Here is a 27,156-nt window from a genome sequence, read left to right as displayed (position 1 = left end):
ACAAACTCTTAATCCTACCCTGTGGAGGGCAGACACAGTCTGGAAAGAAGAACCTTTTTTCTTCTTTTCCTTAGTTTTTCCACCCGAACCTGTCTCTGCCATTGCCATTAAAAAAAAAATGTGATAATTAAATCTCTGAGATTTTAGAGAGTAAAACCATAAACTCAGCTAATTGTTTCTAAGATGATGTATGTCATTCCTCATTCAGTTTAGTTCACATACCTGAGTCAGCACCAGAATAATTTGCAAACAGGTAAGATAACAGTTTCATGGTAGACTTCTGGTACAGCCCCACTACAGTCTCATTGAGGGGATCCTTGTTCTTCACAAGCCAGTTGTTGATGTTGTAGTCAACAGTACCAGCATAGTGAATCAGGGAGAAGTGAGCCTCTGGTTTACCCTTTACAATCCTGGGTTTTTGGAAATTAGGAGATTTTCCAATGTGGTTATCATAAAGCTTAGCTTTGAATGTCAAATCGCTGGCTTTGGGAAACATACATTCTTCTTCAAGAATGGACATGATACCCATAGGCTACAGAGAAAATACAAACAATCATGTATTTCTGTTTCCAGATTTCTGGCATTCATTTTTAGGAAATAGGTTACCAACCTTTTCAATAAGATCAATACAAGCCTGTAAGTCCATGCCAAAGTCAATGAATGTCCATTCAATACCCTCTTTTTTGTACTCCTCTTGCTCCAAAACAAACATGTGGTGGTTAAAGAACTGCTGCAACTTCTCATTAGTGAAGTTGATGCACATCTGCTCAAATGTGTTAAACTTTTGGGGGAAATACAATAATTAATTATACTAGACAAATTCTCAGTACAAATAGTATTTAGAATTATAAGAACATAGGAAAACATACATCAAAAATCTCAAAGCCAGCAATGTCGAGTACACCAATGAAGTACTGGCGAGGCTGCTTGGTGTCCAGAGATTGATTTATTCTCACAACCATCCAAAGGAACATCTTCTCATACACTGACTTAGACAGTGCACCAACAGCGTAATACACCTGGGGTAGTGATTATACATTCATTTATCATAGAAAAGTGTTTTCATTTTCGCTCTCTAAAAGGAATATTTAATATCATGCACTACTGACCTGCTGGACATTCTGGCCTTTGGTGACCCACTCATTTCCTACTTTGACTCTGGGGTGACACAGAGACTTGATGAGATCAGCAGAGTTCAGGCCCATCAAATATGCTGATTTGTCAGCATCTGAAATAAATATTTCCTGTTATTCAAGTATCACATAAAGTTCCAGTATCATCCGATGTTCCCAAACTCATTGTAGCACTGTCAGGCCATAGCATATGATGGAAATTAGTTAGTGGTTTGAGACACTGTCACCTGTACTGTCTAAATATTCACTAAGATGAGAAAGCTAGGCTACTCCTAAATAACAAGTGCTAAGGTGATATTTAGTGTGTCCAAATGGATCCATGTTTCCACACAATGCTTAAAATTATTAAAGTGAAAAGAGTAAATGGTAAAACACACATTCCTGGGAAACTTTAATGAGAATTTATTCATTCTGATTTTCAATTATGGCTGCATCTTGAGTTTGAACTGACCTTCAGTGCCATCAGCCTCAGCCTGCTCCTCTCTCTGCTTCTGCTTGAACTTCATGTTGCCATAGTGCATGATGGCACCAGTCAGCTTATAGATGCTGTTCTTCTCCTCTTGGGTGAAGCCCAGCACATCAAAGGCTTCCTAGAATAAAAACTTCAATGTCTTCTAAATCCAAGTCATGTCAGATCTTTGCATCTCAAGAATGCTAGACAAAGGATAGACAGTACATTTTATATACAATGTACTTGACCTTAGTAGCTTTCAATTAAATTCCTCACACAAAGTAACTTACAATTACAAAAACACCAGGCATGTTGGATCTCTTTACCTCAAGAATGATCCAGGATAAACAATTATTTTTATAGGTTGCATTAAGAACTCACAATTAAGATCATGCTAAAAGGTCATGTACAGTAGTTATGATTAAAATGATAAACCCTTTGTACAGATAAAAATGAGAAGATGGACAGCTGTTTTCTCACGCACATCAGTAGCCATTAGCTCTTCTGCATCATTAATAGATGCCACTTGTGTCTCTCCTTGGGAAATGAAGGCGTAGTCGTAGGGGTTAGCAGTAATAAGCAGCATTTCTGTGAGAAGGAAAATAGATATTTTTCTAATAGTTATGAATCCTTTTTTATTTCTGAAAGTACATTTTTAAGTTATTTATATATTTCTGAATCTTTATTTACTGTTTTCAGCAATCATTGTGTAGATAGAGTGAAACCAATGGTGATGCAAAATCAAGACTTTTACTTGTTGAACCTCTGAACCTTTACATATCTGTCAGAGTGTACAACATAAAATAGAATTTGTAGTGCATTTTTTTTTGTGTGTATTTCTTTGTGAAACAAGATATTCAGGTGTTGTCAGGACTTTATCTATCAGGATTTTATTGCATTTTGAAAACCACATAGTATTCATGGTTATTTTTGCTTTCCCACTTGACCTTTCTGACAATAAATAAAATTGAAAGACATTTTAGAGGAGAGCAAAAATCATTGCATTTTGATGGAAGATGACAAAGAAAACTACAATTTTGTCTAGGAACATTAACAAGGTGTAAATGATCAGTTCTGATTTATGTTGATCTTTCAGGTCACACTTGAGACAAGATCTGGATAACACAGTAGGCAAAAATGTGTACAGTACATTCTTCATCACTCAATGTGAAACACAGTGTTATCCTTTTAGAAGTTGTGCATAGACTTCATCAATCAAGAGTGAAACAAATAGATGTAAGCTCTCTTTGTTTTAAATTGCAGCTATATTGCTTTTCTCCTCAACATTTTTGCAAGTCATTATGGGGTTAATCCTTTGATAGACTTTTGTTTTTCCCCAGCCCCTTCAGTCAGTATCTTTTGTATGCTTTCTGGTGTCCATCCTCCATCTCTTCTTAATCGTTTCAGTTATTATTTTTTGTTGGTGATGTTTGTTTTAAAAAAAAAAAGAAAATGAAAACTTAAATGAAGAAATTATATAATAAATGTTTAAATCTTACCTAGTAGCTCAGGTTTCCTCTGGGACAAGATTTGATAGAAGATATGATAGTCTCTCTCAGCCTTGAGCTGGAAGGTAACACGGGACTTCTCCAGAAGATCTGTATTACCAAAAACAACAAGTCAGCTACAAGTTGATCACATCTTCTAGAACAAAAAAGGACTGAAAGATTTGTGCTTACAAGTCTCAATATCAGCAGAGGCAAGTTTGCCAGTGGCACCAAAATGGATTCGGATGAACTTTCCCTATTTGACAAGATAATTACTGTTACATCACTTAATCTGAAATCAGATAGAACAATCAGTGCTTACAGGCAATTTTGAGACTTACAAATCTAGATGAGTTGTCATTTCTGATGGTTTTGGCATTACCAAAAGCCTCCAGAGCAGGATTACACTGGATGATTTGATCCTCTAGAGAACCCTAAACAGAGATAACAGTTAATGTATGAATATATATAACAACTCATATAAAAATGAAACATAGTGCCTCTTATATTGTTTGAAATGTGACTGCTTTTTGTGTACCCTTTTGTCATTGGCTTCTCTCTTGAAACCACCTGCAGCAATACTAGCAAAATACTGAATGACTCTCTTGGTGTTCACAGTCTTCCCTGCACCAGATTCTCCACTAATGCAAAGAGATTCATTATACAGATATCAATATACATTTTGTCAATCAAAATGCAATAATGACAGTCTCTAATAGTCAAGTGTAAACAGTAGAGAAATTAATAATTTAGCAAAATGCTATTTAGTCTTCATAAGAAACCGATATCAGAATATTAGCATAAACCCTCAGAAGTAAAATCCTTAATATTAAAATGTTTATAAGTTTAAAACATATTTCATTTTACATTAGCTTTTACTAAAACACAATCTAAGAGGCACTTACGTGATAAGAATAGACTGGTTTTCCCTGTCTAAAAAAAAGGAAGTTTTAAAATTGACATTAAAAAATTATATTAGGTTGTGAATAAAATAATTAGCTAATTAGTCATTTAGGCAAGACATTTGTCAAGAAATTGACAAATTTGCTGTAGTTTTTGAATGTTTTGCTGTCCTGCCTTTCTGTGAATACCTGCAAGCATGTACTGATAGGCGTTATCAGAGATGGAAAAGATGTGAGGAGGAGCTTCACTCCTCTTCTTGCCCCTGTAGGCAAGTACAACTTCTTGGTTGTACACTGGCAGCCACTTGTAGGGGTTGACAGTTACACAGAAGAGGCCAGAGTAGGTCTGCATAGAGAGAATCTTAGAGTTACTATTTTCACATCCATAGAAAATACGTGTATATGTGAAGAACTGTACATGTTTAACTAACTCACATAAATCATCCAGGCAGCGTAACGCTCTTTGAGGTTAAACAGCACAGCAGGCTCATGAAGGAAGGTGAACATCGCCATGTCCTCAATTTTATCAAACTTTGGAGGGTTTTGAGGGTGAATATCAGCTTCTTTGACAGTCACAGTCTGCATGAAAAAGTATGTTGCTTTACTGTAAATACTGTACATACCATACTTTGTAAGAAACATATCAATTAAGTAGTTTAAGAAATAAAAAACATTCTGTAATACAGTTGGAACGTTTATATATATATATATATATATATATATATATATATATATATATATATATATATATATATATATATATATAAAATTATTTATATAAAATTACTATATATATAGTAATTTTATATATATATATATATATATATATATATATATATATATATATATATATATATATATATATATATATAATTACTATTATAATTATTATTTAGGTGGGGGGGGGTGTTCCGGGGGTAACTATTTTCAGGTTTTTAGGTATCTGTAAAATTACATTTTTTCCCCATATTCATACATTTCCAGTAGAAGTAGCAGGATAAAACAAAACAAGTATATAAAAACTTTAAATTACATATCTGTATTTACATTAGTGGGGGGTTGGGGAGGTCAGATCAGTATCACGGACTTTAGGTATCAGTAAAATGCATTTGATTTTCTTACCGTTCCCTTAGAAGTTTCACAAGTGACTTTGTCTCCATCACGACTGATAACTGATCCTTTCACATACTCCTCCTCTGGGTCAGGAACAAAGCATTCCCTCTTCATGTCAAACGGGCGGGTTTGTGCCTCCAGACGCTCTCTATCAGACTTTCTTAGATAGGAGGCAGCTGCCCCAAACTCCTCCATTTGAGCATCTCCCATCTTTCACCCTGTGTTTTGTGAACCATTATTATTAGCTTTAAATGTTATTTATCTACAGTATGTAGACCTATTAATAAAACATTCTTAGCTCTAGGAAATAATCTTTGCGTTGTTTTGCTATGCAGATTTAAAATTCTTAGCTATAAATATAATTGAAAAATGTAACTTTAATGAACTCACCTCTGCTATTTCACCTCTCCAGATATTGATGATGTATTGCTCTTGAACACAGATAGATGATATGAATCAATTGTTTTAACACTTCTAACTTTCACATTGTTATTTTGAGTTTAAAGCATAATGGATTCCTAAAACTGTAATTTCTTATATCTTGTAAAGAAAGAAACATTGCTAACACCCACTCCTCCCCACCCCAAAGGAATTTCTTAAGTTCCCTTGAAGCTCAGAGATTCAGACTTCGCTAACAACTCACCTTTAGATGAAAACCTGTCTTGGGTTACTCATTCCTCTCTCCCTTTTATAATGTAAGGGGTCCTCTATAAATAGTTGCTGGCAGCATATGATGCATTGTAGTGTCTCAGTTTGGTGACAGTACTGACGACATTGTTGGGGGTCAGTTTCCTTTGTTCATGTAGTTTATATCAACAAGAATTCAGTGGGAGGTAATAGAGCACTTTTGACGGTCTTATTGCATAGCAGGGGAAAAAATGGAAAGACATTGTATTATCTCATTATCAGAAAACAGATTTGGTCATTTGCATATACATATATCAGTATTTAAATGGGCAGTATTTCATGTTGTAATGATTAATTAATGCTAAAGAAAAGGTTTGAATTTCAGATGTCCTTAAACACCCCTTGTTTTTTTCATCCTCTGAATCATTACAGTACAAGCAAGGTGACTTTATGGAAACTCAGAAAATGAAAGCAGCAGTAGCATTATTGTAAGAATAATGAAAAAAAAGTGTGCACTCTAGCCTTAGTTCAAAGAAAATAATTTTCTTATTTCAATCTTGTATCAAAGTATCATGTCTCAGACATGTTTGGGATGAATAAAAGTGTAATAGCACATATAGCCTTTTTAATTGTGTATTTAGATTGCAGTATTAGCTAAGTGTCTGTGTATTTACTCAATCACTGGTGCTTTTTATCCCTATTTAAGGGGCATCAGCTGTCTGTCTCTGAGTGGTATTGCACAATCAAGGTCATTCCTCAGATGGTGTGAATGTCTCACTTTGTCTCATGGTTTTGAAATTGCATTGTTTCCTTCACTTTACACTTGAGGACAAAGATAACCCTGTGAAATTCTTATCAAGTGCTTTTCTGATGATTGAGAAGAACAGCTTGTATAGTTTGTGTGAGCACATCCATTTATGTATTGTCTTTTTGGGTATATGATGTGACTCTAGAGATGTCATTTATAAAGGCCGAAATTCTAGCATAAACATTGCATAAATGTTTTAGATTGATCAAAAAGTCACTTTTTATTGACTTTGCTTGTTTGAATAATCATTGAGTTTATTGGCATTGATATGATAACGTTTTCTTTTTTAAATAGATTTTTACAAGGTTTTATCACTTTCAAATGTAAAATGTATTTCACATGAAATAAAGCTCTCATGTATGTTTTATATTGTTATGAGTATTGGCATATATATATATTATACTATTTCATTTATAGTGCAAAGCATGTCTGGTCATAAATGGGTGCAAGTTTAACAATAAGGCATGCTGCGTGTGAAAGTTAAAGGTTAGGAAACTTAGTACACGGTGCAAGTCAGCTGCAATATGTATCAATTATGTCCTCATTCCTGCTATCTTCTATTTGTCTTTCACAAATAGAAAGATGTTAAATGTCTTAACTGCAAACTAAATAGTCTTCAAAATAAGAGTCACTCCATGGACCTTTTACTCCATGGTCACTCCATGGTCCTTTCATTAGATATTTGACTGGGGTGTTATCACCAGACAAATTATATCTTGCTTTAAACACACAATTTAGTTATTCTGAGTGGAAGTCTCTCACTTAAATGAAAAATTAAAATAAATGATTGGTATGAACATCTTAATAATCCTAAGTGAATGTACAGGGAGCGATGTTTTTATACCATTTTATGTGTGATTATTTGTACCACACACACACACACACACACACACACACACACACACACACACACACACACACACAGCCTGTTTATGTCACATTGTTTCCTTGTCATTGTCCTTCAGTGCAAATATAACACTGTGAAATTCCTCCTGAGTGCCTCTCCATTGAGAAGAGCCCTGGACGACTAGAACAGATGCTTCACTTCTAACGGTGTCCAAAGACATAAATAACAGGACCTTGTCATAGATGTTGGCACCCTTCTGCTCTTTATAACATATAGGCTATTTATTTTTCATGGCTGTTTGAGGAAAAACAATACACATCCAATTCAGTTTGTATTATTACCAAACGTCTTTAGTTAAATAGGTTCAAAGAGGAAAAGATAAAGTTTTTAAAAATAGGTCCCACTATTTTGTCTGTGTTTTTGTCTTTTCAAGAGAGTAAAGACAGTTAATATTCTAGATTCTCCATAATGATCATAATATGTCTCTCATCCTACATTTGATGAGAAAACATACATGCTGGAAGCCCTTTGTTTTTCAATTTGAGGTTAAAATGTAACATAAATACTAGTTATATATTTTTCTTTCCCAATCATTTACGTATAATTCTTTATTCTTAGACTTTTTGTGCAAACTGTTCGGGCCCTAAATTGTTTTCCAATTTGAGCTTAAAATTTAACATAAGTACTAGTTATATATTTTTCTTTCCCAATCACTTGCATACAATTATTTATCCGTAGACTTTTTGTGCAAACTGTTGGGGCCCCTCAGCCTTCAATTGAGCTCCTAATATAGCTTAAGTGCACTGTGATCTGGTTTAAGGTTGCAGCATTGCTGAATGCTTTGGAAACCATTGAACCAACCCCATGCCCTCTAATTCTCAGCTGCTCAATATAGACTCCTCCTCTAATCGCCACTACCCTTTTTGACTTATCATCACCTTGAACAGTACTAAGACAACTTATCTTACAGCAGGCTTCAGAATCTCCAGCAGGTACTTGTTTTCCCTAATAGAGATTTTCCTTCTTTTTATTTTAGGTGCCCTTTGCAGTTGAGAGAAGGAGGAACCATTTTACTCAGGTGAGACAACTGTCAAAAACACATTAATAAGTACAATATTTGTCGGATATTGAGAAGCATTTATTTCTGAATTAATTTTAAGTTGATCTCTTTTTTTAACATATATATCATTATTTCAGTATGTATAGAAATCTAACAAGGAATGTTATTTTAACTAAGATTAAGCTGTTGGGACAATCATGTACAGGGACCTTGTTGGGCATTGACATCCATCAAAAGGGACCATGCCTTTTATGGCACCCACCCACCCAGCCAACAGCAGAGCACACACAAAACATCTTCAGCTCTTTATTTGGGAAGGTAGGTGCTCTTTTCCATTTCTCAATAAGGCACATTGGGGTGAATTTTGGTAATGTGAGTCACTTTTATTAAATTTAACTTCTTAAACTTATTGATACATTAATGTATTATTTTAGCCTATTTTATACTTTAACATCTTATGTCTGCCAAAAAGTGCTGATACACTTTCCTGTAGCAGGCCATGACTGTTGTTTGTTATTATTCACTGTTGCTTTAGGACATATATGCTTTAGAACAAAATTTGCTTAGATAATTCATAGGTACATGAGTTTGCAGTATTTTAAGAATTTCCATCCTAAATAGTTTATTAAACATTAGTGTTGTACAAAGCAGCAAAGAGTAGCAGATATTTTTAGTCCTTTGCCAAGATAAAACATAACTAACAAAGCAGCACAGAGCTGTACCAAATAAGATTTTCAGAGCCTTCTATGTATTTGGCGCTCATTCAGAGGAAATTGTAATTTAAATGTTACAGAGGTAGGCAAACCTCTTGATGGAGGACTTTTCCTAAAAGTCTGCTGATTAGATCTTATGTTTCTTTTATCTCCTTTGAGAACTGATTTATCATGTTGCCTGAAAATGCATGGACAACCACCTGTCATTCTCAGCTCAAGCACTGGTCAAACTCCACATGATTTCTCATGCCCTTTGTGCCTCAAATAAAGCTCAACTTAAATAACTACTGATCAAAAGTCAAGGAAGATATTCCTCAAGACTACTCTTTGTGCTGGCAGTCATGTGCAGAATGAACCTTGACTGCTTGTCCATATAGGTGAGTCCCTTGCTGTCTTCAAATGCAGATTGAAGGCCCATATATATGTGTGTGTGTGTGTGTGTGTGTGTGCCCTGTCTGACTTGATTCTAATTATCAATATAGTCAGATTTCATTTTCAAATTAAAACAGGCAGTTTGTTATGAATTTGAAAGAACCAAATTATTTGGTGGCTTTGGAATAACAAAATGTCATTCTTCCATTAAAGGGAGGGGGAGCATACATAATATCAATGTTAGTTTCTTGAATCTCTTAATTTTGTGTCACATGGTTCTCTCATTTTCTGTATCAATAATTATAGATAACATTTTGATAATATCTATATGTAATATTTAAATTAGCTACTGAAGTAAATGTACCATTCCACATATTTTGTTTACTTAAGTATTTCAGTATTTAAGGTGCTAAGTCTAATATGAATGTTTGCTATTCATTTGTAATTAATTGATAAATGTACAGTCATATCTGAATCACATTTTATTGCTGTTAAATGAAACAAATGCGGCAGCACTGCATTATTAAACAGAAAGAACAGCACAGACAAAAGAAGCATTTTTATGCTATGTAAATACAGTTATTGGGGCCAAACCACAAACAGAGACTTTTTCATTCTTCATCATGTCCCTTCTGTGAGAGAAAAAGATAAAGAAAAGGACAATTCGTTGCAAGGTGTATGAAGTATGACCAATTCCAATTTTCCTCTTTATCCCAAATATAATTGATTAGCCAAGGCATGTTAATTCTCCAAATTTTGCTCCTATAGCTTTGCCATGGAGCTAAGGGACTAATAATGAAGTAATGCTTTTACAATATTCTTAGCCATTAGCATTTTACCAACTGCATGGAAAAATCCTCAAACATTTGCCTCAAACTGTGTCAAGCAATTATCAAATAAACTTAATTATGTTATTTCTGACATAGTTTAACATACTGTCTTTAAAAATGTACAAAAGTACAATGCCATGTTGATTCATTCTCACATGTACATAAATATGCTGTTTCTGACACTGCATTTTTTTCTGGCACTGAATTTTTGTTTCTAAAAATAACCAAAAAATCAGCATGTAGCTAAAAACCATAGAATCGTGAAGCTGAAAGTTGTGTCCATACTTTTGGGCATGGGAAGCATGGGGGAAATCATGGAATTTAGTATTTTGCTGAAATATTCTTTAGCATGGAAAGTTGTGCTAATGAAAGAACTCACCTTGGAGCCAGTGTCACGACTCTTGGCCCTCAGTTTGTTGACCTGAGACTCAGCAATATCAGCCCTCTCCTCTGCCTCATCCAGCTCATGCTGCAGCTTGCGGAACTTGCCCAGATGCACATTTGCTTGCTCCTCCTGATAAACGTGAACATACAAAATATAAAAATATAACTATGGAACTTGACATGGACCCTAAAATGCATTCAAGAGTTGTGTTAGTGATGCACTTACAGCCTCCTCTGCAGCTCTCTTGTAAGACTTGACTTTCAGCTGTAGTTTGTCAACCAAGTCTTGGAGACGGGCCAGATTCTTACGGTCTTCCTCAGTCTGTAAATATTATAGGATAACCCTGTTCTCATTTCTGACAATGCACACATTTTCCATATGATAATGGGGTGTTGAAAACAGAAGAAACCTGGTAGGTGAGCTCCTTGATGCGTCTCTCATATTTGCGAATTCCCTTCAGTGATTCACTGGACTTTTTCTGTTCTATCTCTACTTCGTTTTCCAACTCCCTCACCTACAAAGTAATATATGAATTACTGTTGTAAAAATTAAGGCAATGAATAGTTCTACATTATTTATAAAGAAAATTCATAAACTCACCCTGGCCTCTAGTTTTTGGAGTTGTTTCTTGCCACCCTTCATGGCAATTTGCTCAGCTTCATCCAAACGGTGCTGCAGGTCCTTTATAGTCTGCTCCATGTTCTTCTTCATGCGTTCCAGGTGAGCACTAGTGTCCTGCTCCTTCTTCAGCTCCTCTGCCATCATGGCAGCATCAGTGATGGCTTTTTTAGCCTTTTCTTCAGCATTCCTGCACTCTTGTACAGCCTCCTCTACCTCAGTCTGAAGCTGGGCAGTGTCTCCCTCTAGCTTCTTCTTCTGGTTTAGTAGGCTGGTGTTCTACATACAGTTAAGAGGTTGTTATTCTATATGAAAAATTCTACATCCTTTCAATTTGATAACAGAAGAAATGTATATACTACCTGAGAGTGCAATAGCTGAACCCTCTCAGTCACATCCAGCAGTTCTTGTTCAGCCAGTTTCCGGCCTCTCTCAGTCTGCTCCACCAGGGACCTCAGCTCATCCAGTTCAGCCTGCACCAAATTGTTGCGTCTCTCCACAATGGCAATGTTCTCTTTGAGATCATCATTAGCTCGGAGAGCATCATCTAGATGTAGTTGAGTGTCCTTCAAAGTAAAAGTCCACAATAAATCAGAAAATCATGTGTTTTTTTAATAACAATTCATCACTACTTCCAATATATCACATTTTATGGGCATACTTTCATATGTCCATGAAGGCTCTTGAGTTGTTTCTGGGCCTCTGCAGCCTGCCTGTTAGCCTGGCTGAGTTGGATTTCCATCTCATTTAGGTCTCCCTCCATCTTTTTCTTCAGTCTGAGGGCTTCATTTCTGCTGCGAGTCTCAGACTCTAGAGAGCTTTGCAGGGTATCCACCACTCTTTGTTGGGTCCTCTTAGCCTGTTCCATCTCCTCATCTTTCTCAGTCATCTTACGTTCTATATCAGCTTTCACTTGATTGAATTCCAGCTGAGCCCTTAAGATCTTTCCTTCTTCATGCTCAAGGGAAGCCTGAAGTCACAGTTTAGTCATTCAAATCAAGAGTTTTTCTTTCAAAGTACTATAATTGTAATCTTATTCTCTAAATGTGTTTATTTCTGTACTTGAAGTATCAATATGCTTATGATAGAGAATTACTATAATTTGAGTACCTCAGCTTCTTCCAAAGCAGACTGAATTTCAGCCTTTTCCTGTTCTAGCTGTTTACGCATTTTCTCCAGTTCATGAATGCTCTTTCCACTCTCACTAATATGCTCAGTGAGGTCAGAGATTTCCTCTGTTTGACAAACAAGGTTTTCAGAATGCAAATCAGAATGTGTTGTTTGTACAAGAATTAATGTTCTCATACATTCCATGTACCAAACATGGCTACCTTGCAGGTTCTTGTTCTCCCTTTTCATGGTCTCCAGGTGATCCAAAGATTCCTCGTAGGAGTTCTTCAGTTTGAACAGCTCAGTGCTTAGAGATCTGGCCTCCTTTTGGGAGCTCTCTAACTCACTCTGAGACTCTTCATATTTTTGTTTCCACTCAGCAAGCACCTGTTTATACCAAAAATGTGAACATATTTATGTTCTTTCTGTTGGTGAAAACTTGTAGTAAATTATATTAAAGTAGTCTATAGTCTCTGATATATTTCCATGCCAAGAACTATCTTTGACATCAAGTATTTTATGATATTTTTTAATCATTTCCAATGAATGGTAGTTTTGGAATTTGCATAAACTGTTCAGGTTATTTGTAGGTTTCATATGTGAAAATATAAAACAAAAGAAATATAAAATTTGTAGTCAATTTTTCATCAGCAGAGAAAGTCCTCTTTGTGCAATTCTAGATAAAAGTAACTGAGTAAATAAGTACCTAATTGTTTAAAATTACCTAATTGTCATTTAAAAATTTTAGTTAAAATGCAGATGGATCATGGGGTTTGATAAACTACTATTCATTGTGTATATTCTGTAAAACATTCTATGGTATTTAATACACTGAGATGTTATCAGGGAAATTAATTAAGCAACAAAGTAAAACTAGTAAGAATCTGTTTATACTAGAAATTAAAGCTTTGTCATAGTCCTTTGAGTTAAAAAGGCAGGTGGAAACCTCTAGTCAGTCATGCTGGATAAAAGCTTCATACAACTTCATTTTTACCTGACTTACCTTAAACCACCAGGTAGAGGCTACATTTTTGCTTGTTATTCAAAAAGAGAAAACTAGCAAGGCGTTACTAACACATTGTTACCTTGTCAAAGTTTCTTTGTTTCTTGTCCAGAGCAGCAGCTGCAGCATTGGATCTTTCCACATCAACCATGAGATCTTCAATCTCATTCTGGAGTCTGTGCTTGGTTTTTTCGAGGGAAGAGCATTTGGCATTGACAGCTTCCACAGCTTCCTCTGCATCTTGTAGTCGTTGAGCAAGTTTCTTCCTGCATGTAGAATATTTCAATTTGGACTTTCCTTTTTTATTAGCATTTTGAGATATTTATTTTCCCTTACGTAGGCCAAGTAATACATGTAAATGAAAAAATCCAATGCCTTTCTGATTTCTTACTTTGCATCCTCCAGCTCTTCTGTCCTCTGGATGGCATCTGTTTCATACTTGGTCCTCCACTGAGCCACCTCAGAATTTGCTTTGGACAGACTGCGCTGCAGCTCAGCCTTGGCCTCCTGCTCCTCCTCAAACTGCTCTCTTAGCAGGTCAGCATCATGGCGAGCAGACTGCACTGCATGGGCTAAGGCATTTTTAGCCTGGAACAAGAAAATGGTTGATTATAAAATTTGCAGGGCTTGACCAAATATAGTTTAGAAAACACCAGTAGAGTAAATACTTTCACTTCCTCTTCAAGTTGTCTCTTGAGATCCTCAATTTGTTGCGTATAGGACTGCTTTCCTCTGGTCAGCTGAGATACTAAGGAATCCTTTTCTTCCAACTGTCTTGCAAGTTCACCTATTACAAGATATTACAATAGGAAATATTTTTACACACAGCATATATCACACCCCTTAACCAAGTACCTACCATTTTCTGTTTGCAGTTTAGCTTTTTGCAAGCTGAAGTCATTGATGCTACGTTGTCCTTCCTCAAATTTAGTCCTATATTCAGTCATCTGGTCCTCCAGAGTTCTGCACATTTTTTCCAGGTTTGTCTGGATCATGGAATAGACATCAGCAATTTTATACTTAAGATACACATATTACCAGCCAATAGGTTTGAAAGCACCTAACTGAATATATGGTTTTAATAGTCTTCAAGGAATTTTAATCTCATGATTTATGCTTAATTTTTTAAAGATACATAAATGTAGCTGCCTCATGAGGTTGGTTAAGAAAGCACCAAGAGCATGCAAAGCTGTTACCAAAGTAACAAAGCTAATCATTGAGGTCCGAGAGGCAAAATCCTTACCTTGGATTTGACAATCTGTTCCATATTGGAGACCACATCATCAAGCTCCAGTCTCAGTTCACTCTTCTCTTTCTCAAGCTTCTGCTTCACTCTCTGTAGGTTGTCTATCTGCTCTCCAAGGTCAGCCACACTGTCAGCATGTTTCTTCCTCAGAGTTGCAGCAGTGGCCTCATGCTGTAGAGTGGCCTCTTCAAGATCCCGGCGCAGTTTCTGGAATTCAGCATCTCTTTTCTTATTCATTTCAATCTGTGCAGCAGTGGCACCACCAGCCTCCTCCAATCTTTCACTGATCTCTTCCAGTTCTCTGGCCAAATCTGCCCTCTGTTTCTCAACCTTGGAACGTGCAGCCCTCTCAGCCTCCAGTTCTTCCTCAAGCTCCTCAATACGGGCCTATAATATTAGATACTACAATGAGTATTAAAGTCAAATTAAATAAGTCAGCAGTGTCTGTGAACCAAATAAGATGTTAGACTACCTGCAGTTCCTTTAGTTTCTTCTGCAGCTGGGTTGCTATTGCTTGCTCATCCTCAATCTTGCTGTTGAGGTGGCTCATCTCAAAATCCTTCCTGGTTTTATGATAAACATGCATTAGTTGGTGTTGAATTGCAAATTGTTGCATTATTGCGCCCCATTTTTATTTTATTAGAATCCTACTTTTTCAGTCTCTCCTCCAGCTGTTGCTTGTCATTTTCCAAGTCCATGATATTCTCTTGGCTTAATTTTAAATCCCCTTCAAGCTTCCTTTTAGCCCTCTCAAGGTCCATGCGGAGCTTTTTTTTCCTGTTCCAGGGATCCCTCAAGCTGCTCAGAAAAATTTTAATTGTTTACAAGATAGTCAGTAAAAGAAATCTTTTAAAGTTTAAATGCAGACATAATTAAACAATCACTGACATCATCAACTTGCTGCTCCAGCTTAGCTTTGGCCTTGGTCAGAGTGTTGACTTTGTCCTCTTCACTCTGGAGGTCATCAAGTGTTTGCTGGTGAGCCTCCTGCAGAGCTTTTTTCTCTTTGGTCAGCTTAGCAATGATTTCATCCAGGGCTGCCATCTCCTCTGTTAAGTTTTTAACCTATCAGGAGGAACTTAACTTGTTATATTTTATCACAATACATTTGTAAGGTATTTTGCCTGCAAAGTAATTTGTTAAATGTTGCCACTTTTCATTTCAGTATTTTATTTCTAGCTAAGGCATAACAGATTTAACCTTATTCTCAGTTGCATGCTTCTCTTTCTCCACTTTGGCCAAAGTGAGTTCCAGATCATCAATGTCTTTCTTTAGCTCAGAGCATTCATCCTCCAGCTTTCTCTTTTTAGCACTCAATTCAGCATTCATCTCTTCTTCATCCTCCAGTCTTTCAGTCAGCTCTTTGCATTTTGCTTCAAGTTGGATCTTGTTCTTGATCAGACCTTCACATCGTTCTTCAGCATCACAGAGATTATCTTGCTCCTGTTTTAAAATAGAAAATAAATTTAAGTTTCTATGGTCTCTTTGAAAAGGTCCATGGTAATTAGATTTTTAATCCATTATCTCACAGTCTGGACTTGCAGCTGTAGGTCATTTTTCTCTTGGAGGAGTGTGACCATTTTCTCTTCTAGTTCCTTCTTGCGGGCTTCACATTTAGCATAAGCCTCTTTAAGCTTCAAGAATTCTTCCTTCAAATTGGCCATCTCCTTTTCAGCTTCAGCAGACCTTAGCAATGGCTTGATTTTGAAGTACAGCTTCATCCAGGGCCAGTTCTTGACACCCATGAAGGCACGGATGTTCCACTGAATCACAAGCAAGGCATCCCTAAAATGTGATTAAACAAATTAACCAAAGTAACCAAATTATCATCATCAACAACAAAAAAGATTAATGAAGTTTGCCCAATCTTTAATTCCTACCTGCGTGCAACAATTTTCTGGAATTCAATTCTTGAGAGAAAACCCCGAGACCAAGCCTGAAAACGAGTGATGATTAGAGCAAGACGGTCATCTCTCATCTCTTCAAGCAGACCCAGTAGACCAGCCTTAAAAAATACCTTGAAGGGGGAAAAAAAAATTATTTTTTCTCTCAGTAGACTGATGCAGTAAAATCAATGAGAACTGCAGCACTGCACCTTGGTATGGCCAAACTTGTACTGGTTATGGTCAATGTCCAAGGAAGCCAATAACTTCTCAGCTCCTTTCCTACTGTCGATGAACTGTCCTTCAGGAATAGCAGCAGGATTCAGAATACGATATCTGTAAATGCACAGTTCAAAATACAGAGTGTGGTTATGTGCATTCAATAATCATTATTGAATTTCTGCAGTTACCTGATTATTCAAGTATTCGTATTATACGAGCATACTCTGCATACTCTGATTTCTTAGATCAAATTAAGGTTATCGCAGCATTTTTAAAAATCTGTTACTTCTCAGTATTTGGACTTAGTGCATTTATCCACATACTTTCTTTCAGATGTTGTAAGGGTTGGCACCAGCCAAGGCCCCCTCCGGCCACCATGGGGAGGCTTCGAGTCAGGCACACTACCAATCAGGCTTGATGCCCAACAGCTGGGCTAGGTCTATATAAGCCCAGTGACCCAGTAACTCAGTGCTGGGTTTTTGCTAAAGTTTTGAGCCAAGCTCCTAGCCGGTAACTCTGGGTATTGAGGTCTGTGAGCCCTTGTATTGCACCTCTCTTCTGCTCTGTGAAGGTGTCTGTGTTTTTACATGTCCCCTCCCTTCTCCAGTTTTCCCTCTCAAGTCTGCCTCTCCCTTAGCCAATGAAGTTCCTCCCGGTTTTCTGGTTTTGTTTGGGAAGTTTTAGGGTTTGGTTTTCCCCAGTGCATCGGGGCTGCCATTCTTCCCATGGCATCCTTTGTTTTCCCTTGGTGGTGTTTAGTTTTCCCTCCCGTTTTGTCATCATCCTTTCCTTTAAAGTGCGATATATGTGCAGGTCATTTTATGGCCACCACAGTCTAGCGGGAGCTCATTCGGCTCCCCACCGTTGTTGTTTTTTTTTTTTACATCTCTTGTTTTACCTGTTCTAAGCTCTAACTGTTTTGCACACGGGCATACCATCATTAAAGCGTGGTAGCTCACCCAGTGTCGGTGTCATCACCTATCTGTCCTGGGTTTGAGCACCATTATAGATTTCTTAGATTGTACATGTGCAAAACATACCTGGACAGACAAAGCTGTACCAGAAACTACACGTGTAATTTTGAATAGTAGCCAAATCAAAAATAATCTGTTTTTTTTTATCATGTGCTACTTCTTCTGTGAGTTATTGGTGGACAGAAATCAGATTACTGCCAGTCTCACATACTGTAAACTCAGAGTTTGCGGATTACTTACAGGGACTGATTTGGCATTTCTGGGGCGCCAAGCAAAGTTATGTCTGGGGGCCCTAATCAAAGACATTTTTATTTTCATAGCAAATTATAATATTTACCCACCCTGTATAATCTTTACCTATCTTCTTACTGCAGTCAGAACTGAATCATCCTGGTTTCTTTTCCTTAAATTTTTTCTTTGAGTATTTCTGCGATATGAGTGTTTCATGGTTGTGTTCAAGAGATTTGATTAGCTAGCTAGCATGTTGTGGCATCTCTTTGGTATCAAACAATGAAAGTAAGAAGGCTTTTAGTTTAGTTTTTTAATTTTTTTCAGCCAACCGCTTGTGGCCAGAAGTGGGACCCTGATTGCTGGAGCCCCACACATTTGTTGATTTTTGAAGTGCATATAAATGTTTTAATTTGATTAATGCTAATTGGTTAATTGGACAGTGTTAATTGGATTCTTACTATTTTTGGATTACTGAGTGAATGTAAACACACTCATTGTTAGAATAATTCTTTTTGTACTAAAACATTTGGCCACAGTTATATGTAATGTTTTATAATAATTGACCATAATAATTGACGTTTTATAATAAATGAATTGCTGTTAATATAAAAATTGGCAAGTTCAATGATGGTACTTCTTTACATGACCAAGACACACACTATGTACTACTATGCAAAAGTCTTGGACCACCAGCACCTTTCAGGATTTGTAGAAATAGCTACATTTTAAAAATGTAATTAAAAAAAAAAAACATTTTCATAAATGGGCTATAACACATTTAAAGGGCAATTTCTTGATAAAATGCTTACTTTCTGGTCCATCATCATGTTAGTGATTGTAGCAACTAGGTGAGACATAAACAAACTTTTTTGTCGCCGTTCAGTACGGTGTGAAAATATCAAGGTACCAACTTGAGATATGATTCCATCAAGCATTTTATGCATATCACGCTCAATATCTGCTAAGTTATAAAACTTTTTTTTTTTTTTATGAAATGACATTATGTAAAGCAGTTTTATTGTAAAAAGTCAGTTTGTTAAAAACTTCCAGGAAAATGTCCAATAAAGATTTTCTTAATGAATTTTCATTTCATCACTTGCAAAATGCATAGAAAGTCAATGGATGTATGGCTAATTCCTTCAATATTGAAATTCATTCATCATTGAGTGAAACATCTATGAAACCGATGTTTCATGTATTGCAACCACATTACCTCTGTTTGAAGTCTCCATAGAGGATCCTGTTGGGGAAGCCCTTTCTGCAGATTCTGATGCCCTCCAACACACCATTACAGCGGAGCTGATGCATGACCAGAGGATTTTCCATGGCCCCAGGAGTCTTGGTCTCATTGGGGATAATGCAGCGCACAAAGTGGGGATGAGTTGATCTCAGGTTGGTCATCAGCTTATTCAAGTTTTCCTAAAGGTGGGACATGTAGAGCATACTTTACATCGCCTATAGCTATATCTATTTTACCAAACCTCCATTCATATGTAATCCTCAAAAAAAGTTCCATGTACCTGAAATGCCATGAAGAATATCTTGGCAAAATTGTATACAGTGATTTAAGAACTGCTCAGGATATATTTATATTCTAAGGATATGAATAGGATATGTAGGATAGGATAAAAAGCACTGGCGTTAGCAGTGCAATCATAGCCTTTATCTACATGGTCACTGTATGTCAAACTACATACATATAGTTTTAAATGTGTGAATCCTTAATCCTACCCTGTGAAGGGCAGACACAGTCTGGAAAGAAGAACCCTTTTTCTTCTTTTCCTTAATTTTTCCACCTGAACTTGTCTCTGCCACTGCCATTAAGAAAAAAATGTGATTATTAAATCTATGAGATTTGAGAGAGTAAAAGCATAAACTTAGCTAATTGTTTCTAAGATGCTATATGACATTTCTAATTCAGTTAGGCTTATGTACCTGAGTCAGCACCAGCATAATTTGCAAACAGGTAAGATAATAGTTTCATGGTAGACTTCTGGTACAGCCCCACTACAGTCTCATTGAGGGGATCCTTGTTCTTCATCAGCCAGTTATTGGTGTTGTAGTCAACAGTACCAGCATAGTGAATCAGGGCAAAGTGAGCCTCTGCTTTACCCTTTACAATCCTGGGTTTTTGAAAATTAGCAGATTTTCCCAAATGATTATCATAAAGCTTAGCTTTGAATGTAATATCAGTGGCCTTCGGGAACATGCATTCCTCCTCAAGAATAGACATTATACCCATGGGCTGTAGAGAAAAATATGTAGAGTCATGTAATTGGAGAAATCGACATGAATCTAACAATACAGTTTAAGAAAAAGGCTACCAACCTTCTCAATGAGATCAATACAAGCCTGTAAATCCATGCCAAAGTCAATGAATGTCCACTCAATACCCTCCTTCTTGTATTCCTCTTGCTCCAAAACAAACATGTGGTGGTTGAAGAACTGCTGCAACTTCTCATTAGTGAAGTTGATGCACATCTGCTCAAATGTGTTAAACTTTTCGGAGAAATACAATAATTAATTATACTACACAAAATCTCACTCCAAATAGTATTTAGAATTATAAGAACAAGTTATTATCATAGGGAAAACGTACATCAAAAATCTCAAAGCCAGCAATGTCGAGTACACCAATGAAGTACTGGCGAGGCTGCTTGGTGTCCAGAGATTGATTTATTCTCATAACCATCCAAAGGAACATCTTCTCATACACTGACTTAGACAGTGCACCAACAGCGTAATATACCTGGGGTTGTGATTATACATTAATTTATCATAGAAAAGTGTTTTCATTTTTGTTCTCTAAAATGATTATTTAATATCATGCACTACTGACCTGTTGGACATTCTGGCCTCTGGTGACCCACTCATTTCCTACTTTGACTCTGGGGTGACATAGAGACTTGATGAGATCAGCAGAGTTCAGGCCCATCAAATATGCTGCTTTGTCAGCATCTGAAATAAATATTTCCTGTTATTCAAGCATCACATAAAGTTCCAGTATCATCCAATGTTCCCAAATTCATTGTAGCACAGTCAGGCCATAGCAAATGGTGGAAATTTAGTTTGAGACACTGTCACCTGTGCTGTCTAAATATTGGTACACTTCAAACGCACTCACTAGGATGAAAGCTAGTCTCCTCCTAAGTAACAAGTGCTAAGGTGATATTTAGTGTGTCCAAATGGGTCCACATGTTTCCACACAATGCTTAAAATTATTAAAGTGAAAAGAGTAAATGGTAAAACACACATTCCTGGGAAACTTCAATGAGAATTTATACATTCTGATTTTCAATTATGGTTGCATTTTGAGTTTGAACTGACCTTCAGTGCCATCAGCCTCAGCCTGCTCCTCTCTCTGCTTCAGCTTGAACTTCATGTTGCCATAGTGCATGATGGCACCAGTCAGCTTATAGATGCTGTTCTTCTCCTCCTGGGTGAAGCCCAGCACATCAAAGGCTTCCTAGAACCAAAATGTCTCTTAAATCCATGTAAGCTCTTTGCACGTCAAGAATGCTAGACGATGTACAATGTACTTGACCTTAGTAACTTGCAGTTAAATACCTCACAAAAAGTAACTTACAATTATAGGTTGCATTTTAAACCTTTTTGTATACATGAAAATGTGAGAGCTCTTTTTTTTACACACATCAGTAGCCATCAGCTCTTCTGCATCATTAATAGATGGCACTTGTGTCTCTCCTTGGGAGATGTAGGCGTAGTCATAAGGGTTAGCAGTAATAAGCAGCATTTCTGTGAAACAGAAAAGAGATGTATGGTATACCTATACTTCCTTTTAAAAAGGAAAAAAAATTAAATGGTTAATGAAATTAATATCAACCTTCTGAATTCTTATGACAAATTGATTGTATCCTTTACTTAAATTGAGATGAATTGGATCAAAAACATTTTAAAAAGTCCAAAATATTTGGTCAGCCTTGCATTGGTGACTATTCAAATCTATTTGGCTTCTAATATTACAGAAATATTTTATTGAACACACATTCATCTGCCTTATTCGCCAAACTGAGTCCAAATGTTTTCATTAAATCAGCTTTCCTTAATTATGTTTATTTCACTCTGCAAAAAGTTTATATCTGGGTATTTTAGATATTCAATCAAATCTGGTTTTATGTCCTGTTAACCAGAATTTTTTTATACTCCTCCTCCTTTTGCAAACACAAAAATAAATAGTGAGCCTTTGGGCATTTCAGGTACATGGTTGCCATCATCCAATCAGATTTCATTTTTGCATTTTCGAAGCTTTGCATTATGACAAAGGAAGATGAATGGTGTCAAAATACACAACTTTAGGATAGGCATGTTTGCTAATAGAAAACAATTCCTAATAAATAGGCATTTTGATTCATAACTATTGTGATCACATCAGGAAAAACTCAGCAAAGCTACAAACCAAACATAATACACTTGATCATGGCATCTTGTTGAAGCAGTTATGAATTATAGGTGGCATAATAAGTCACTGGAATTTAGACCATATAACTGTATATGCCATTTGCCTGGACATGACTGAAGGTGACTATATATTTGTTGTTGTAATTTTGTAAAAATAAATAATTAAGTAAATGAATAATCACAGGCAATGAAGACATTATTAGATATTTCTTGCTGACCTAGTAGCTCGGGTTTTTTCTGAGACAGTATCTGATAGAAGATGTGGTAGTCTCTCTCGGCCTTGAGCTGGAAAATAACACGGGACTTCTCCAGAAGATCTGTATTACCAGGAATAACATACATCTAGTAATTAATAGTGCTTTAGTCACATCATTCAGAATGAAAAGTATTCAGAATTTTTTTACTAAAAGATTTGTTCTTACAAGTCTCAATATCAGCAGAGGCAAGTTTGCCCGTAGAACCAAAGTGGATTCGAATGAACTTGCCCTATTTAACAAAATAAATACTGTCACATTCCTTTGACTGAAGCAAATGTCCTAATCACAAGATTCCCATAGGTCCTGGAATTTCTGGAATATCATGGAATTTTAAAAAGTCTAATCCAGATCAGAGGATTTCATTATTGTTGGGTCAAGTTATGGAACATCCAGTAATTTTTGTTTGTAGCATCTTTAAATTCTAGTTGCTGTTTATCAAAATGTATTATTTTCATACATTTATTGTATTGTGTGAATGGTTGTTATAGTTACTTGATTTTTCAGCATCCATTTAACAAAGGCAAAATGTTTTTCCATTCATTATAGGTCATGGAAATTCAGCTTCTTCATCAGTAAAAGTTATGGCATTGAGTGTGGCATTGAGTGTGAACCTCGTAGTCAGTCCTTACTGGAAATTCTGAGACTTACAAATCGTGATGAGTTGTCATTTCTGATGGTTTTGGCATTACCAAAAGCTTCCAGGGCAGGGTTACATTGGATGATTTGATCCTCCAGAGTTCCCTAAACAGAGATAAACATTTGTGTCAAAAATGCTGGAAGACTAAATTATACTCACAATCAAGAGACCGTTACAAGGGTGACTGATGAACAAAGTTCTGATAATGACATATATATATTTAATGTGTGCATTTTATTGGTTCATATATCACATTCAGTTTGTTTATTTTACCCTTTTATCATTTGGATCCCTCTTAAAACCACCAGCAGCAATGCTGGCAAAATACTGAATGACTCGCTTGGTGTTCACGGTTTTTCCAGCACCAGATTCTCCACTGTGTAGAAATACAAATTTTTATTACATCCAACTTCTCATTCAAAAATATATGAGAATTAAAAATAGAGGCTAATTATTATAATAACAGGTTTATAAGAAACTGATATAAAACTGTTAAAATATCCAGTAAAATATCAGAAATAAAATTCCTAAAGGTTTCATGATCAGAAAATTGGAATTTATATTTGATAATTATATCACAAACCTTCAGTTATAAGAGGCAGACTTACGTGATAAGAATAGACTGGTTTTCCCTGTCTAAAGGAAAGTAAGTTTTGAAACTGCCGTCAGAACAACTGATAGATTTTTGGTTGTGAACAATACTAGTACAAGGACAAATTATTTAGGAAAATAGAGTTATTAAATTGTGACACATCACAAAATTTGCTGTTCTCTTTGAACGCTGTACTGTCCTGTCATGAGTCGTTTGTGGATACCTGCAAGCATGTACTGATAGGCGTTATCAGAGATGGAGAAGATGTGAGGAGGAGCTTCACTCCTCTTCCTGCCCCTGTAGGCAAGTACAACTTCTTGGTTGTACACTGGCAGCCACTTGTAGGGGTTGATGGTTACACAAAAGAGACCAGAGTAGGTCTGTATAGAGAGAATCTTAGAGTTACTATTTTCACCTCCATAAAAAATAAGTATATAAGTGGAGAAATACACATGTCTAACTCACGTATATCATCCAGGCAGCGTAACGCTCTTTGAGGTTAAACAGCACAGCAGGCTCATGAAGGAAGGTGAACATCGCCATGTCCTCAATTTTATCAAACTTTGGAGGGTTTTGAGGGTGAACATCAGCCTCCTTGACTGTCACGGTCTGCAGGTAATATTCCATTTTTTTTTTCAAATAGAGTATTTTACAGTTTTTATCAGTAGCTATCATGATAAATTATACACAATGGTATAATGTTGTTGTTGTTGTTGTTGTTGTTGTTGTTGTTGTTGTTGTTGTTATTTCTACTGCTACAGTTATTTCTACTGCTACTACAACAGTATCATTTCTAGACATCATTTCTAGACAAGACTTTTAAGCTACATTCTATAAACTTCCAAACATTATTTTATAAATTGAATTCACATTATAAGTTGATTTTTTTCCTATAGATATAGAATATAGATATCCTATAGATGTAGAAATAAGCATAAATTAACTTACAAATGTATTTTTTGTAGTAGTAGTACTATTTCTTAAGCATACTTACTTATTGTTTATTTAGCATTCTTTATTTAAAGTATTTACTTACTTTCCCATTGGCGGTCTCACACGTGACTTTGTCTCCATCACGACTGATAATCGATCCTTTCACATACTCCTCCACTGGGTCTGGAACAAAGCATTCCCTCTTCATGTCGAAAGGGCGGGTTTGTGCCTCCAGACGCTCTCTGTCTGACTTCCTCAGATAGGGGGCAGCTGCCCCAAACTCCTCCATCTGAGCATCTCCCATCTTTCAGTCTACAGATGATGTGTGAAGCTTTAGTTTATATGTATATGTAAAGTGCAAAAAAGCAATGATAGTGGTGGATTTCCCCTTAAATATTTCACTTTACAGCAAAAGCAAGTGTTTTCACTTTACTATAGCAAAAGCAAGTAGTTACAAAACTCAGTGGGTAATGATGGTATTGTTGGCATTCAGAACATGTTCTAAATAAAAAAAGAAATGCGAACAGCTGTGACTACTGTGACTTGCTAGGTTTTGAAAAGAGGATATAACCCTGTTTGTGAAAGAATAAATGAACATCACATTACTATGTGCACTGAGAAGCTGCAAAGGTGTGATACAGTTCCTCGGTACTAAAGCTACCATATTCTACCTCAATCATTCTACCTCAAGCATGTTCTCTCTGGATTGTTTTTTTGCCAAAGTGCATTCTATTCATATGCAAATATAACTGGCTTTGTAGCTAGGACAGGAAGACTCTTTGACAGTACTGAAACAGTTTGTACTTACCTCAGTTGTTCACCTTCTAGGCAAGATCTGAGAGTATTCTTGACCTTGAACCACAACATTCAAGGATAAAAAAACAGAAGACAACTTGTTAGGTTTGTCATTATCAAGTTCGTTGCTCTTTAAAAACTGTTTAGTACAACCTTTCACTTCAAAGAAATAAACTTATTGAATTTAACCATCAAATTTAGACATTTTGTCATTTGTAAGACAATGGACAAAGGCATTTTACCGCTGGATGACAGAAGTTCAGAGTCCTGTTAGTGGTCAGGCCATCCTTCCCTCTTTTATAAAGTAATCTTCCTCCAAATAAGGCATCTGGCATTGTTAGGCAGGACAGCTATTTTGTTTGATTGAAGTGCAGAAGGGTGAGGTATAGAGACTTTTCCACATGATAATGGTTCTGATGCATGTAGCCAGGAAGGGTAGTAAAAACATTTGCCAATAACCAACCCACAATGGAAAACAATTATAAGGGGTGACTCAGTACATTAAAAATAGGCACCTCACAAATACAAAGAGCAGTGTGGCATTTTACATGTGTGTATGATAACTATTGACTTGAAAATTAACCTTCCCACAATTATTTATTCCTTATTTTGCAGATAATGCCCCACTGATATTGTGCTTCAGTAAAGGCTATGACAGTCAAAAATGGCTATGGATAATGATGTTAACAAAATCTCTTCAAATTCAATTTATAATTTGTATTTTATTCATTCAAATTATAAATGACAATGTAGAAAACTTTAAATTTGTAACTAAAGAGGTATTTTGCCTATGAAGACATTAACTAAGCAATGTGTCAAATGAATTTCTAATTCAAATGTATTTGCATAGTGTTTTCTTTATGAAATTATTGAAGGCTTTCTTGTGAAGTGATGTTCATGTGCTACAGAGAAACCCTCTTCCTAATTTGGTAGGGTCTTTATTAATGTTTTGTTAGTTTTACTTAGCAGGCTAGATTATAGATTCCAAATAAGATGGCAAATAAGGCCTTTAAATTACATAAAATAAAGGGTAAATTCATGGAGTTCAATAACAGTATGAAAAACAAAATACAATTTATGCAAAATGTATTTTTATTGTTGATATGTTTTAAACAAAGGGGAAAGCAAAAATTGCAGCCAAATATGACAGATAATGCCATCTGTGCCTCTCACATGTGGCTTTAGGTGTGTCATAGTTTGATGCAGCTAGCAAACATAGATTCAAGTTCAGTGAGCAGCTGTTGATTTTTTTTTTCCTCACTGGCACTTAGTTGTGTCCTCTCCTTTGTCCTTGAGTATAAAGATAACTCTGTGAAATTCCTATTCAGTGACAGCATGTGACTGAGAAGCACAGGTTGTTCTGTGAACAGGAGAGTGGCCATGGTAAGTAACTGTGGACAGATCCAAGCACAGCCGATGTACAAGAAGGAGAAGTTACGGACTCCTCTGTGTTTTAGAAGTGTAATAAATCTAGTGCTCAGGATATCTGCAATTAATTACTGGCTATG

At 36.2% G+C, this 27,156-nt stretch overlaps 1 protein-coding gene, 1 long non-coding RNA gene and 1 pseudogene across 4 annotated transcripts in view; 1 reads left to right on the top strand and 2 right to left on the bottom strand.

The window, feature by feature from the left end:
* Positions 1-5,752, bottom strand: part of LOC113572974 (myosin-7-like) — a 15,052-nt gene extending 9,300 nt beyond the window's left edge. The window contains exons 1-17 of the mRNA XM_035530601.1: positions 5,730-5,752; positions 5,477-5,517; positions 5,096-5,304; positions 4,409-4,552; positions 4,163-4,319; positions 3,977-4,004; positions 3,610-3,712; positions 3,413-3,505; positions 3,264-3,327; positions 3,084-3,182; positions 2,069-2,172; positions 1,585-1,723; positions 1,110-1,228; positions 870-1,019; positions 611-781; positions 223-532; positions 19-95 (exon numbers count right to left, since the gene is read on the bottom strand). Of these exons, the coding sequence (XP_035386494.1) occupies positions 19-95; positions 223-532; positions 611-781; positions 870-1,019; positions 1,110-1,228; positions 1,585-1,723; positions 2,069-2,172; positions 3,084-3,182; positions 3,264-3,327; positions 3,413-3,505; positions 3,610-3,712; positions 3,977-4,004; positions 4,163-4,319; positions 4,409-4,552; positions 5,096-5,296 (1,959 nt within the window). The 5' untranslated portion in view covers positions 5,297-5,304; positions 5,477-5,517; positions 5,730-5,752. The remainder of the gene's footprint in view (positions 1-18; positions 96-222; positions 533-610; positions 782-869; positions 1,020-1,109; positions 1,229-1,584; positions 1,724-2,068; positions 2,173-3,083; positions 3,183-3,263; positions 3,328-3,412; positions 3,506-3,609; positions 3,713-3,976; positions 4,005-4,162; positions 4,320-4,408; positions 4,553-5,095; positions 5,305-5,476; positions 5,518-5,729) is intronic.
* LOC113572966 overlaps positions 1-19,324 on the top strand; it is a 20,165-nt gene extending 841 nt beyond the window's left edge. Inside the window, exons 2-5 of one of the 3 annotated variants that reach the window (XR_003410171.2) lie at positions 8,405-8,446; positions 8,634-8,746; positions 9,355-9,518; positions 19,241-19,324. This is a non-coding gene — a long non-coding RNA (uncharacterized LOC113572966). Of the gene's footprint in view, positions 1-8,404; positions 8,447-8,633; positions 9,519-17,143; positions 17,181-19,240 lie in introns of those variants that run through there. The other 2 variants (XR_004776564.1, XR_004776565.1) reach the window with 2 other exon arrangements.
* LOC113572963 lies at positions 9,981-27,156 on the bottom strand (annotated as a pseudogene).

The sequence above is a fragment of the Electrophorus electricus genome, chromosome 10 (assembly GCF_013358815.1).
Source record: "Electrophorus electricus isolate fEleEle1 chromosome 10, fEleEle1.pri, whole genome shotgun sequence".
Classification (NCBI taxonomy): Eukaryota; Metazoa; Chordata; class Actinopteri; order Gymnotiformes; family Gymnotidae; genus Electrophorus; species Electrophorus electricus.
This window is presented reverse-complemented; position numbering and strand designations above follow the sequence as displayed.